The sequence below is a fragment of the Helianthus annuus genome, chromosome 11 (genome assembly GCF_002127325.2).
Source record: "Helianthus annuus cultivar XRQ/B chromosome 11, HanXRQr2.0-SUNRISE, whole genome shotgun sequence".
Lineage (NCBI taxonomy): Eukaryota > Viridiplantae > Streptophyta > Magnoliopsida > Asterales > Asteraceae > Helianthus > Helianthus annuus.
This window is the reverse complement of record NC_035443.2, coordinates 3,416,598-3,430,743: the sequence shown is the minus strand read 5'-3', so window position 1 is coordinate 3,430,743 and position 14,146 is coordinate 3,416,598. Positions and strand designations below refer to the sequence as shown.

Genomic DNA, 14,146 nt, shown 5'->3' with positions numbered 1-14,146 from the left:
AACAAATATTATGCTTTAATATCATTTAAAATCGCATGAATGAATTAGGGATCTTTGCCACAATAACATAAAAAAAAACCAGATAACTCAAAATCGCATGTATTAAAGGAGAAATCGCATTTGAAAAAATCATATAAACTAAAATTAAACTGATGCATATAAAAATCGCATGTTTATAATACTAAAATCGCATGTGAAAAATGATATACATTAATGAATATAAAATCGCATGTGTTTCTTATAAATTCGCATTTACATTTAAAAAAACATTACTCATCCTCGTCATCTTCATCTCCAGACACCTCTTCCCACTGATCTTCTTCTTCAGATCCATCATCACTGATGTAATCTTCAAATTCATCTTCCTCTTCGTCGTCTTCACCCTCATTGTCTTTGTCTCTCAAACCATCTTCAATCTGGACACCCTTCATCTTCTTTTTTTGCTGTTTACCTTGTTGTTTGGCTTTCAGCTCCTCGCAAGTCCGAATGTCATGACCTTTTACATTGCATACACTACATGTCCTTGACCTTTTCCCTTTGCGGCTGATCATTTGTTCCTTCTTAGATATAATCCTTCTATGCGAGCCGCGACTTTTGTTTCTTATACCAGCCGGCACACGAACAGTAGGGGGAGCATTAGTTACTGGTTGTTGATAACCAATCAACTTTGAAAATCGGTCAAATTTTGGATCAAGTTGCTTGGTTATGCGACTCTGATCAACTCTCTCTTTAAGCTGCATCATTTGATCCCTCACTAAAACAAGTTGATCAAGGTCGGAAATCAAATTACTAACCAAATACTCCCCTGTGTGGATGATTTCACGAGCAATCCGTTTAGCCCTCTGATGCACATCCTTGCCACCCACATTTAGATTGTACTTAACATTTAACTCATTCGGCACAACATCCTTCGTCCATCTCTTCATAACATATTTGTTTGGTATTTCTTTAACACCAAACATCTTGAAAAGAAAATATATGTGTTTGCATAGTAGCCCATACTGCTCAAATCGCAAACAGCTACACTGTGCAGTTACATCATTCTCGAGATTCTTGAACCACACCTAGCAAATAACCAAAAAAAATAATAATAATAAGATTTAAAATCGCATGTATAAACATAACAATATCGCATGTTTAACAATCATGTAAGTGAGTAAAATTAATATCGCATGTGGAACATAACAATTTCGCATTTCTAAAAAATAATGTAAAATAAATAAACTAAAATCGCATATGTAATGTAACGAATTCGCATATCTAAGAAAACATGAAAAATACCTCCAATAAACCATCTCCATGTGCTTTAAAGTCCTTCAACAATATTCTGATACGTGGACCTTCAACTTTGGTGTCTGAAGGGGTATGGTCCCAAAACGACCATTACCCGCATCAAACAAACCCCTACCAGTAAGCAAACCGCACCCATGCGGTCACATCCTTCGAACCCATTCGGTCCGAAGATGAACAGCTTGACCTAAGTACAAAAGAAGATGAACATATCGATGCGGCTGGCACCGCATCATATGGCCATTTTCGTCACGACAAGGGAAGCGAGCAAATAGTCTCCACATACGATGATGCGGCCAACACCGCATCTCGCGTGTTTCTTGACCACAAGTGGGAGACGCGGTAACTTCAGGCGTTACCGCATGCAGCGATGCGGCTCGCACCGCACCCTGCATATCCCACAAGTGGACTGACACGCCAGGCAAGTGGCTGACACCACGAGGCAAGTGGCGCCGGCGACAGTCCCCTGTCAGAGCTATTAAAGCAATGGGCTGACGTGGCGTAACCCCCACGGCCGGCGAGACTGACACACCTGCAACGGTGCAGCTCGTCGTCAGCCCATCCATCAATCTCCTCCTTCACTCCTCGGCTATAAATACCGACCCCAAACCAGGTTTGAGGTATCTCTTCACAACTCTCGAACTACTACTATTATCTTGCTTTGCTTCCCAAGCAAACTACTGATTCTCACGCCGGAGAGTGGTAACAAGGAGCACCCCCCACCCCATCCTCCTTGTTACGAGTCACGGCTTGTTTCCTTGTGCAGGAGATCATCCACCGGTGACCCAGCCAGCGATCTCCGAGAGGAAGGGATTAACCCTTCTTGACGAGACCAGTGTGTTAACCCAGCCCGGTTAACCATTGTTTCATCATTGGCGCCCACCGCTACTCTTAGCACTTTTTAATCCATCCCTCTCCCTCTCAAGATCATGACTGATAACCAAAACACCAATGCGGATAATCCAAATCCCCCGGTCCCAACAGGGGTCCACCCTTCGACCCCCCAACCCGGACACATTGGCAAGTCCACCCAAAGAATCCCATCCTTTGCGTTCGGACACGACTTATCACAGGCCCCAACTGTGCTTCCACCAGGCGTGGACTTACACTCCTGGTACCAACAGCAGACTGACCTGCTGATAGCGGCTTACAACCGCGCTTGTACGGAAGCAAACGTACAAGCTGGGCCTACTCCAATACAACACACACCTGCCAACCGTATACTCCAATACGATGGCAGGTTACACTCACGTCCGGCTTCCAGAAGCCGACATGACGACCGTGGATCATCTTACTGTTCGGTCAATACACTCAATGAGGATACTTCCTCATATGAGTCCCGCTCCAGAGGGCCAGTGCATACCCGCCTGGGCCCCTATGGCGAAGATAGGAGGCGGTCAGCCTCCAGGCGCGGCCCAGGCATCCAGAGCCGACTGGGCCCGCAACCTTACACGGAAGGGTACGGCCATACCGACCCTGACGATCAAACCTACCGCGGGGAGTCTCACGACACCAACAGCAGACCGGGGGGACGCAACTATGTTCCTCCCAGTCACCCCCGCACTACATACCTCAAGGCGGCAAAGCGCCCTGTGCACGAACCATACAGGCCAAGGGCCGCGGCCGAAAATTCAAAATTCGTCCCGCACATCGCCAACGCCGACATCACAACGACAAAATTCCCAGTCAACATTGGGAAATACAGTGGCTCGACCGACCCGGACGACCACATGAACATCTTCACAGGCGCAGGCGTCAATGGCAGGTGGGACGAACCCACCTGGTGCAATTTTTTCCCCCAGACCCTTATCGGTCTGGCGAGGGCATGGTTTGATTCTTTGCCAGTGGGATCACTGGATTCTTTCGAGGACTTGCGCGCCAAGTTCCTCGCCCATTTCAGCCAGCAGCGACGCCACGAACGCGATTCGTTGGACGTCATGAACATCTGGCGAAGGGATGACGAATCGCTCGAGGCATTCGTCATCCGTTACAATAAAGAATGCCTAGAGATAGGCGACGTGGCGGACCAAATGGCGCGAAACCATTTTATTCGGGCCGTCAAAGACAGAGAGATGATCATGACCATCTCTGGCAAGGAGGGGTTGCCTAAAAAATGGGAAGATGTTATGACCGCAGTCAAGACATATGCCCAGACACAGCGGTCGCTCGAACCGCACGTCAAAAAGGCAAAACCCCAAGCCGAAACATCCCACCAAGGGTCCAAACGTAACAACAAACGAAACCGGGATGCAGGCAATCGGGATATTACTAAACCGTATTTCCCGCAACCCAACACGTTTGACCCACAATGCTACAACCCTGCCCGAGACACTAGGGCACAAAGAAAAGAATCTCGGGACCGCAAATGGACCGAGATCAACCAGTCGCCAAGAGAGGTCCTCCTCGCAGACCCACAATTCTTGCGGCCGGCCCAACCAATGAAGTCCAAGAAAAGTCAGGACCTCACACTATACTGTGAGTACCACAAGGACTCGGGCCACACCACCAACAACTGCATCAGTCTCCGGCTGGAGATTGAGCGGGCGTTGAAAGAGGGGAAACTGCAACACCTTTTGCCAGGTGGACAAAAGCCCACCAAGCATATCACCCCTCACAACGAAGGTACCTCCTCCGGAAAGAAAGCCATGTACGTGGCTTCCACCCACATGATTTACGGAGGCAAGGGTAGGCCGCGCAAAGCGGCACGAAGACCGGACAATGATTGGAAAGACGAGCAAGTCGTCTTCCCAAAAGTCCGAGGCGGACCGCGTGATAGACGCGCCGTCGTCATTTCAGGCCAGCTGGCCCATTACTGCACCGAGCGTCTGTTCATCGACCCGGGCAGTACATCCGATATAATCTACGAGCAATGCTTCAATCAATTTGACCAAGAGGACAAAGATCGGTTGCAAGCCGTAGATTACCCGCTGGCCGGATTCGCAGGGGAAACAGTCTTTCCCCTAGGTCAAATTACATTTCCCGTGCGTCTTACCAATGGTAAACACACGCGGACGGAGGAGGTAAACTTCATGGTTTTACCCCACACCTCCAATTATGACGTCCTCCTTGGGAGAGAATCCCAAGGAGATTTCAATATGATCACATCCGTCCCCCACTCCGCGGTTGGTTTCCCAACCGCATCGGGGGTTGCAATCATCTACGCCCGCAAGGACGTCATGATGACGGACGAAGCACGTCCGACAAAGGTCGCAAGGCCTTCCCCCGTCGGCCAACCGGAAAAATGGGTTCTCAACCCAAAGCATCCGAAACAGAAGGTCACATTGGGTCACGCCTTATCCTCGACCACCAGAGCGCACCTGAAGGAGCTCCTCTTCAGGAACCAAGACATCTTCGCGTGGACTCCCGCAGACATGACAGGGGTCCCACGCGAAATAGCGCAGCACTATTTGAATACCAAACCAGGTATCAAGCCAGTGATCCAAGGCCAACGCCACCTTGGGTCAGCTAAAAATCAGGCGATGCAAGAGCAGATCGAAGAACTGCTCTCCGCAGGTATACTGCGGGAAGTCAAGTACCAGACTTGGTTATCCAACCCTGTCATGGTAGAAAAATCATCCGGGGGCTGGCGCATGTGCGTCGATTACAAGGACCTTAACAAGGCCTGCCCCAAGGATTGTTACGCGCTTCCAGAAATCGGCGAAAAGGTCGATAACCTCGCGCCATTTCGGTGGAAGTGTTTCCTCGATTGCTACAAAGGGTACCACCAGGTACAAATGGCACTTGAGGATGAAGACAAAACGGCATTCCGGACCCCAACCGGAAATTACTGCTATACAAAAATGCCGTTTGGGTTGCGCAACGCGGGCTCAACCTACCAAAAACTGATGAACGACACTTTCCGCGGTCAAATAAGCAAAAGTGTCGAAATCTATATGGACGACCTGGTCGTCATGAGCATGGAGGAAGATACCATGCTCACCGATATAGAACGAACATTCCAAACTCTGCGAAGCGTCAACATGAAGCTCAATCCAGGGAAATGCTCGTTTGGAATGGAAGAAGGCAAATTCCTTGGGTTCATCGTCACCAAAGATGGATTCAAGGTAAACCCGGAAAAAGTGCAGGCGATCGAGCGCATGCCATCGCCTGCATCGATGAAAGATATGCAACGCCTGGCCGGAAGGCTGGCGGCACTCAACAGGTTTTTGGCTAACCACGCAGCCAAGTCATACCCTTTCATCAAGACCCTGCGAAGCTGTTCAAAGAAAGAACAATTCCAGTGGACCACAGAGGCTGAAAAGGCCTTCCGGGAAATGAAGGAGTGTTTGATACAACTCCCAACACTAACCGCACCATGCAAAGATGAGCCACTCATCTTATACCTATCCGCTGCAAACAACGCAGTGGGCGCGGTATTAATAGTGGAACGAGCGGGGGTTCAAACACCCATCTATTATATCAGCAAAATGCTCAACGACCCAGAGACGAGATACTCAATAATGGAAAAATTGGTACTAGCACTGGTACATGCTTCAAGACGGTTACGACGCTACTTCGTAAACCACATCATCACAGTGCTAACCAATTACAGGATCGGCCCGATCCTGTCCAAACCCGACATCTCTGGGAGATTAGCAAAATGGGCAATTGAGCTGGGCGCACATACGATACATTACAAACCGCGCCCTGCCATCAAAGGCCAAATCTTAGCTGATTTCGCCGCTGAAGTACCAGCGGATCGCATCCAAGAATGCGAAGAATCCCAAAATCCTGCGCCCCCACCACCCTCCTCAGAAGTATGGGCACTATTTACCGATGGTGCATCCAACGAGGAAGGCGCGGGCGCCGGTCTGCGACTCGTCAGCCCTAACGGCCAAGAGCTTACATATGCCATCCGCCTCGATTTTAAAAGCACGAACAACGAGGCAGAATATGAAGCACTATTAGCCGGGCTACGTTTAGCAGTCAAAATCGGCGTGCAACATCTGGAAGCGCACGTCGATTCTTTGTTAGTTGCGGGCCAGGTACGCGGCGACTATGCCGCCAAAGGGGATATCATGATCCTCTACCTCGAGCAAGCCCTGCAGCTAAAATCCAAATTCGCTTCATTCAATATTCGACACATTAATCGAAGCGAAAACAAATCCGCGGATGCACTATCAAAGCTTGCATCCACCAGCTTCCAACACCTGGCAAAGGAGGTACGTATCGAGATTTTGCAAAATCCTTCGGTTCCTCTACGCCAGGTCAGTGTCATTCAATACGGAACAACGTCATGGATGACACCAATTATCGCATACCTTCAGTCAGGTGTGACTCCCGAGAGCAAAACAGAGGCACGTAAGTTGCAATACAAAGCGTGCCACTATCAAATGGGAGACGGTATCTTATACCGAAAGTCATACCTCGGACCGCTCCTCCGATGCGTTAATCCACAAGATGCCACATACCTCATCCGAGAGATACATGAGGGTATATGTGGCATACATGCTGGACCACGCACGGTCGTGGCAAAAATCATGAATGCCGGGTATTACTGGCCCGACATGCACCTGGACGCCGTCAAAGAATTACGCAAATGCATGGACTGCCAGCGCCATGCTCCAAAAACTTTGCGACCAAAGAACAATCTGGTTCCCGTCACTACTGCATGGCCTTTTCAAAAATGGGCAATCGACGTAGTGGGACCATTCCCGGACGCACCAGGTGCAGTTAAATTTATCATAGTGGCGGTTGATTACTTCACAAAATGGGTAGAGGCGAAACCACTCGCTTCCACCACTGCTATGATAACAAGAAAGTTCATTTGGGAGCACATCATCTGCCGTTTCGGTTTACCAATGTACATTGTTACCGACAACGGCACCAACTTCGCTGCCGACGAATTCCAAAAATGGCTAGAAGAGCTGAACATCAAACACATATTCTCGTCAGTCGCACACCCGCAAGGGAACGGCCAAGTCGAGAGTATAAATAAAGGCCTAGTCGAAGGAATCAAAGCACGATTGGGAACAGCCAGGCGTGGCTGGGTCGATGAACTCCCAAGTATCTTATGGGCTCACCGCACTAGCCCAAAAACAAGCAATGGGGAAACACCTTTCAGCCTCGTCTACGGGTCTGAAGCGGTGATACCCGCGGAAATGGGCCTCCCGTCTCCTAGAATGTTGGCTATCGAAAAGCTAGACAACAACAGGGAACGTAGGATCGATTTGGACCTCCTAGAAGAAAGGCGCGAGAACGCCGCCATCAACGAGGCCAAATACAAATCCAAACTGGAAAAGTATTACAACGCGCGAGTCCGCGTTTGTACTTTAAATCCAGGGGACTACGTCCTACGTGACAACGAGGCATCTAACGCCGAGCGCCCAGGAAAACTTGCCCCCAAGTGGGAAGGACCCTACCTCATCAGCGAGGTCTTAGGGAAGGGCGCATACAGGTTACAAACACTAGAGGGCGAACCTATCGCCAGAACATGGAACGCACAACAGCTTAGACGCTGCTATATGTAAGCTATGTTCTTACACTCTCTATGTAACCTATTGGGCCGCAGGCCATTTGCAAATAAATAAATAAGCAATTTTCTACATTATTGTTTGTTATTACTATTACAAATGCGTGTTCCACTTTGCGGTATCCCAAAAACAGATTGGCAAAATCTTCATTCGTGATACCCATACAAAGTGGTAACCACACACAAATATTGTAATAGGCCAGCAAAAGACAAACAGACTTGCATGTTTTATCCGGCCGGATACACAAGTTTTTGTTAAACACAATTCCTGAGCCCCAAAAAGGCAAACAACGGAATTGACGCGGACTCATACGACAAAGGTATGGAGTACACTCGACCCCATTCACAAACGGGTAGAGTTCCGGTAATATAAGCTTTTACAAAGTTCACACAATTCTAAAAACCCTCACACGGTAAATAACAGAATTGATGCATACCCATACAACAAAAGCATGGAGTATACTTGACCCCGTTCATAAATGGGTAAAGATTACGCATACACACGTTCAGACATGCAAGAATTAAAAACACTTGTACAAACTGAACAAAGAAACTTTATATTCAAAAATTTCAAGTATCCACATGATGCTTACGGAATTTACATAAAGTTCCTATTCTATACAAGAGGAATACAAAAAAGGAGGCACACTAGCCAACCTAAACCCTATTTTGTACCGCTGGTCCCCGCGTCTCCTCCGACACCACCAGCGGGTTCTTCCTCTTCCACATCCGGATAAAGCATCCGCAAGCGGTCGACATAGTCCGCAACCTCCAAACACTCGTCCAGCTCCCCTACACAGGCAAGGGGCGTGTCATAAAAGGAGGCTACGGCCGCTTTCAGACGACCCTCGGTATCCACATCACGGAACCCGGATGCCTGATCAGTATAACCGCCTGCGGACAATACATTGATATGCCCAATGCAGCGGTTATAACCAGCCTTGAAGCCAGCATCGCGCGCACGCTCTTTAACCAGGTCCAAACCAGATGAGGTCTCAGGAGCATTCATGATAGCCTCGACAATCTGCAATAAAAAAAATCATAAGTCTTGAATGCTAACCCAAGCAAATGTAAAGGCAATGGACACTTACACGCGCAATGTCGTGAGTCCGCAGCCACTCACGGTCAGCTTCCAGCTGGTTAAAAGAGGACACCAAGACATCCTTGGCCTCAACGGCAGCGTCGGCTCGCTTCTCCGCATCAGACACGCGGGCAGTAAGGTCCGTAACCGCAACCGCCCGGGACTGAACCTCAGCCTGTTACAAGAACAGCAAACGGTTCACCCGATAAATATTTTCAAAAAAATAAAGGAAATATAAAACAGAGGTAAGGAAACATACCTGAAGGCTGGAAACAACCTTATCCAAACGAATGCGCTCCGCATTCACCTCTTCCAGAGCCTTGGAAGAACGGCTCTCCTTCTCCGCGGCCTCTTCAAGGGCCTTTGAGGCACGAGCCCCGGCTGCTTTGGCCTCTTCAAGCGCCTTCAGGGCCTCATCCTTTGCCTGCAGCGCTTTAGCTGCTGCGGCCTCAGCCGCAGCTTTTTCATTGCCCAAGGCAACATTTGCCGCCTTGGCGTTTGCTAGCTCCTGCCGAGTATGAAACAGAAGATTGTTCTGCTTAGCCCAAGATTCGTTCCACTTCTTGCGCTCGTTGGATGAAATTTCCTCCCAACGCTTACGCTCATCAGCAAGGAGTTTAGCAAGGGTACGCACCTGTTTCAGTTGGACAGTAGCAGCCCACTCAGAGGTCTGCTTCTGCTTCTCAAAAGCAGCTTTATCCTTCTCAAGCTGCTCCGCACCCGCACGAGCAGCCTCGACCAACTTCTCGGCTTCCGCCCGCATACGAGCAGCCTCCTCCTCGCGGCGGCCTAGCACCTTATAATCTTCCAAAATGGCATTAGCCACAATGGAAGTCCCTACCAACATGGTCGAGAGCTGGTTTATACGCAGCTCCCGCGGTGCGGCACGAGCCCGCTCAACTTCAAAGGGGGTCCCCAGACCGCCCAAGATCTCCCTGCAGGCCGCAGGGTCGTTAGCAATATCATCCCCCTGCAATACAGTCCAGGGGGGTCGATGGTACAGCGTACTGCGATCCTGGGAGTAGGTGCGGTAGTAATACTCCAATTCAGACTCCCCAGGCTGAATTGGAGGCCCGTCATACCCCGCACCACCGGCAGACGAGCTAGTACCCTTATCAACCGAAGACTTCTGCGGCCCAGCATCATGCTGCCGCGCTTCAGCGCCAGTTTTTTGCGGTTCAGCGTCAGAATGTTGCTTCCCAGTAGCAGTGAACCGCAAACTCAAATCGTCTCCCTCATTGGGAGAGATCAGGTTGTTAGACGAGTCGACAGTATCGAATATCTGGGCCGCAGCATTCTCTGCGGTACCCTCCTTCTGCACGGTTGACTCAGGTACCACCTTGACAGGAGGTGTCGACGGCACCTCCGTTCCACCCGCACCCATGGCACGCGGAGGGGACTCCGGAGCATCGAAGATAGAAAAATCTTCATCTTGACGCTCTGCAAAAAAGTCAAATAGCTATCAGAACTAGTTACACAACAGTTCAGACTAGATAGCCTACACTTACCAACGACAACCGCAGGTTTTTTCTGCGCCGGAGCAGACCTTTTGGTTACTAGCCTCCGACGTTTGGTTTCAACACCACCAGCAGCTTTCTGCTCTGGCCTCCTCTTCTCACCAATCACAGGGGGACCCGCAGCTGTCCCTCCCGCAGCCACCTCTTCTGCCTGCTTCTTCGCAGCACCAGAACGTGACTCCGCGGCTGTACTCAAACCCTCAAGGGTATCAGATACTATCACATAATCCTTGTGTCGACGAAAAGAGGAATGAGAGATACCTGCTGCCTGCGGCACCAGATGAGGCACAGTAGTGACCTCCTTTATCTTCTTTTGGCAAAAGCGCACGCCCTTCACAGTTTGCCTCTTTGGCACACCTTTCGCTTCAGGGTCCCCCAAGGCCCTAAGATCACCTGCATGGAATCAATACGTCAATAACACAACATGATCAACACAAGTAGCAAAACTTCGATAGTATACCTTTGCCTACTGGCAACTCAACTGCCAGTGCAGCCGCAGTAGGCACCCGGAAGTTACTACGGATGATAGTGTTGTGATCCTGTTCACCATCCGCACAAACTACGGTCTCAACCGTACCCTCGAAATCCGGAGCAAACATCCTCCATGCGGGAGCATCTTCTGATAGTAGACACAAAAGTCAGTAACACACGTAAGGATAAAGAACGTAAAGAAACGAAAAGTACGTACCACCGCTCTTTTCCCGCACCACGGGTTTCGAGTTCTTGCCCCTCCTCAACATCATACGCAACAGCCATAGTTGCGTGTTGGTCAATTTCACAGACTCAATAGTCTGCAGCTGCGGGAACCATTGCACTGATTTCAAACTGGGCATCGCAATGGTCTCTGCTATGATCGTCTCGGTCACATTCCGAAACGTCATATCCACAGCAAGGGCAGCAGACTTGATATAGAAGAACTTCTTCTTCCACATCGTCATCCCCTTAGGGGGAGTCATCAGCTTCGGGGTACCGTCTCGTTGACGGAAAGAAAAGAACCCCATGAACACCGTCATCTGATAAAACCGTCGGAAATCTCCGACGGTAGGCTCTATGCCAAGAGCACGAAAGGTAAACTCAAAATTACGAATCCGAATCATCCCAAATGGACTCACTTGAGAAATGTGGACCCTGTACCACTCCAAGATATCCACAACAAACACCGTCAACGGTAATCGGAGGTTACAATCTACGAAGAAATCGGACCACATGGTCACATAACCGGCCGGAGCGTCGGCACCAGTATCACCCTCTGATGGGTACCGAGCCCCATACTCCGAGGGCATTTGGACCTCAAGCATAAGGCGATCAAAGCTTTTCCTGGTCCACTTCAGCGCCGGTAATCCACTACCGGCAGTCCCATCTTCTTCTTCTTCGGCCACTAAAGGCCGTTCAGGGTTTTCACCCTCCACATTGTGTGGACTAGATGGTTCAGCCATCAAAAATATCAAAGAAACAGAAGATGGGGACAGAAACACTAGAAACCTCACCGGAATTTCAGAAAGAATCGTCGGAGAAGACAGATGACAACTTTCTCTCAAACGGCAAATTTTTTGAATTTTCGACCAAGTGAGAGGAAACCACGAACGGTTTCCCCTTATATACCCATCGCAATTAATGCGGAGGGAGAAAGCAAATCATCACGTTCAAAAAGAGCGTATCTTGCAACAACACGTGTCGAGCGCCGTTTTAGCTGACGGTTATCACGCGCGCGTGGCCGCCCACGTGCCTGACAAAGAAGACGTTTACACTCCCTGCTACAGTGCATTTAATGCCTCGGGCAGTGCAAATGTCCTTTCATTTCAGCACATGCAGAAACGTCTCACCAACTTCTACCAACTCACACGTGCGATCAAGCCACGTAGGCGAGAAAAAGCGACAACATTATCCAAAAAACCTAAGCGGCATGCGGTTTTTCTGGTTTACCGCACCATAACCCATACCGCATGTCGTTTTTTATATACCCTAAAAAATAGGTAGAAATATATCTATCTATACTATAAAGGGATATATTACCTTTTCCGCATCACTCACGAGCACACGTGAAATATGCGGAAGTGACACACATGAACCCATTCAGATGTGTCAGATGCTCAGAACCAGTGTTGTTCTTTGGACTGAACCGCATCTCAGGAACAGGCAAAGCGCATTGCCTTCAATTTCTTCAAGCTTCAAATCCCTCCTGTCCGGTTCACAACCACAGAGGGTGCATGAACAACTTCTTCAGAAAAAAGAAGGAACGGAATCTACGCGCCCGCACATCAGCAGCCCTGACTCCTGAACCTTCAAGAGTTACATCCGTGCAACAAGCAAACTTTGAGCGAATATGGGACTGCAACATCGCAGACACCCATGAAGAGCTACAGACATAACCATAGCTTCCGCAGAGTGGTTGCTACGGAAGAGCAAAGCTCACTCCACATCACCGAACGAGGCTACCTCGTTATAAACTCGGTATTGGAGCGTGAAGGAAAGTGGCTCCAGAAAGAACGCAGATACGTGCTCTAAACAAGCACTTATCAAGCAGCAAGTGTCCGAACAGCGGTAACAAGTCTGCCTATGACTTTGTTTACCTGCCAACGGACCGCGGTAACAAGTCTGGCTTAGGACTTTGTTTACCTACCAATGGATCGCATGGAATAAACAACGATGGGCATCCCCTTGCCTATGACCATGTTTATTTACCCATAGTTTAGATCCACATTGTTCGACCAAACAGGGCCAACAATGACGCAACGAAGTAACCGCAAAGAACGTACGGTTACTTGAGAGCTATCAAGACAAACACGAACACCCCACAAAAAAGGGATGGTCATCTCATCATAGGATGCTGAACATAGAACTTGAGCAAAGTTCTAACACAACATCCAAAACCTTCAAACCCGACCGCAAAGGTTGGTTTAAAAGCTTTTCTTTTCTTCTTCGTGCACCATTCTGGCAAATGGTTCGAAGAAGAAACCACCTCCAAGAGGTTCGAAACATGTGCAAACCTTCGAACCACCATCCCAGAGGTTGGTTCGAAGTTTGTGCAGCTTATATGAAGGTCCCTAACAGCCTTCAACACAACAACAGGTGGCAACCCACCTATGACATGCAACGGCTGAGAATTTCGCCATAGCGAAACCCCTTCACCGGTACGGAAGAGGGCATAGGCGGATTTTTTAACCAGTCACCACCTTGATCTGGCCTAGAATTTTCTCCAGACTGCCAAACTACCTTCCTACACCATAAGTCCAGTGTTCCTCCCCACGTGCAACTTGCACAAAGTAGCAACACTAGACTGGGGGACTTGAAGGGTAATGGTCCCAAAACGACCATTACCGCATCAAACAAACCCTACCAGTAAGCAAACCGCACCCATGCGGTCACATCCTTCGAACCCATTCGGTCCGAAGATGACAGCTTGACCTAAGTACAAAAGAAGATGAACATATCGATGCGGCTGGCACCGCATCATATGGCCATTTTCGTCACGACAAGGGAAGCGAGCAATAGTCTCCACATACGATGATGCGGCCAACACCGCATCTCGCGTGTTTCTTGACCAAAGTGGGAGACGCGGTAACTTCAGGCGTTACCGCATGCAGCGATGCGGCTCGCACCGCACCTGCATATCCACAAGTGGACTGACACGCCAGGCAAGTGGCTGACACCACGAGGCAAGTGGCGCCCGGCGACAGTCCCTGTCAGAGCTATTAAAGCAATGGGCTGACGTGGCGTAACCCCCACGGCCGGCGAGACTGACACACCTGCAACGGTGCAGCTCGTCGTCAGCCCACCCCAAACCAG

At 49.3% G+C, this 14,146-nt stretch overlaps 2 protein-coding genes across 2 annotated transcripts in view; both read right to left on the bottom strand.

Moving 5' to 3' along the window:
• Nucleotides 1-269: 269 nt before the first annotated feature.
• On the bottom strand, nt 270-9,623 carry LOC118483784 (DNA ligase 1-like). Its single transcript, XM_035979360.1, has 4 exons — nt 9,103-9,623; nt 8,854-9,018; nt 8,736-8,786; nt 270-473 (listed from the first exon to the last, which is right to left on the bottom strand). Exons 1-4 carry the CDS (start codon nt 9,604-9,606, stop codon nt 270-272), a joined length of 924 nt encoding a protein of 307 aa, XP_035835253.1. The 5' UTR covers nt 9,607-9,623.
• An 81-nt stretch (nt 9,624-9,704) lies between these two features.
• LOC118483783 overlaps nt 9,705-14,146 on the bottom strand; it is a 12,558-nt gene continuing 8,116 nt past the window's right edge. Inside the window, exons 4-9 of the mRNA XM_035979359.1 lie at nt 11,049-11,763; nt 10,821-10,979; nt 10,622-10,753; nt 10,352-10,546; nt 9,926-10,283; nt 9,705-9,813 (exon numbers count right to left, since the gene is read on the bottom strand). Of these exons, the coding sequence (XP_035835252.1) occupies nt 9,705-9,813; nt 9,926-10,283; nt 10,352-10,546; nt 10,622-10,753; nt 10,821-10,979; nt 11,049-11,763 (1,668 nt within the window). The remainder of the gene's footprint in view (nt 9,814-9,925; nt 10,284-10,351; nt 10,547-10,621; nt 10,754-10,820; nt 10,980-11,048; nt 11,764-14,146) is intronic.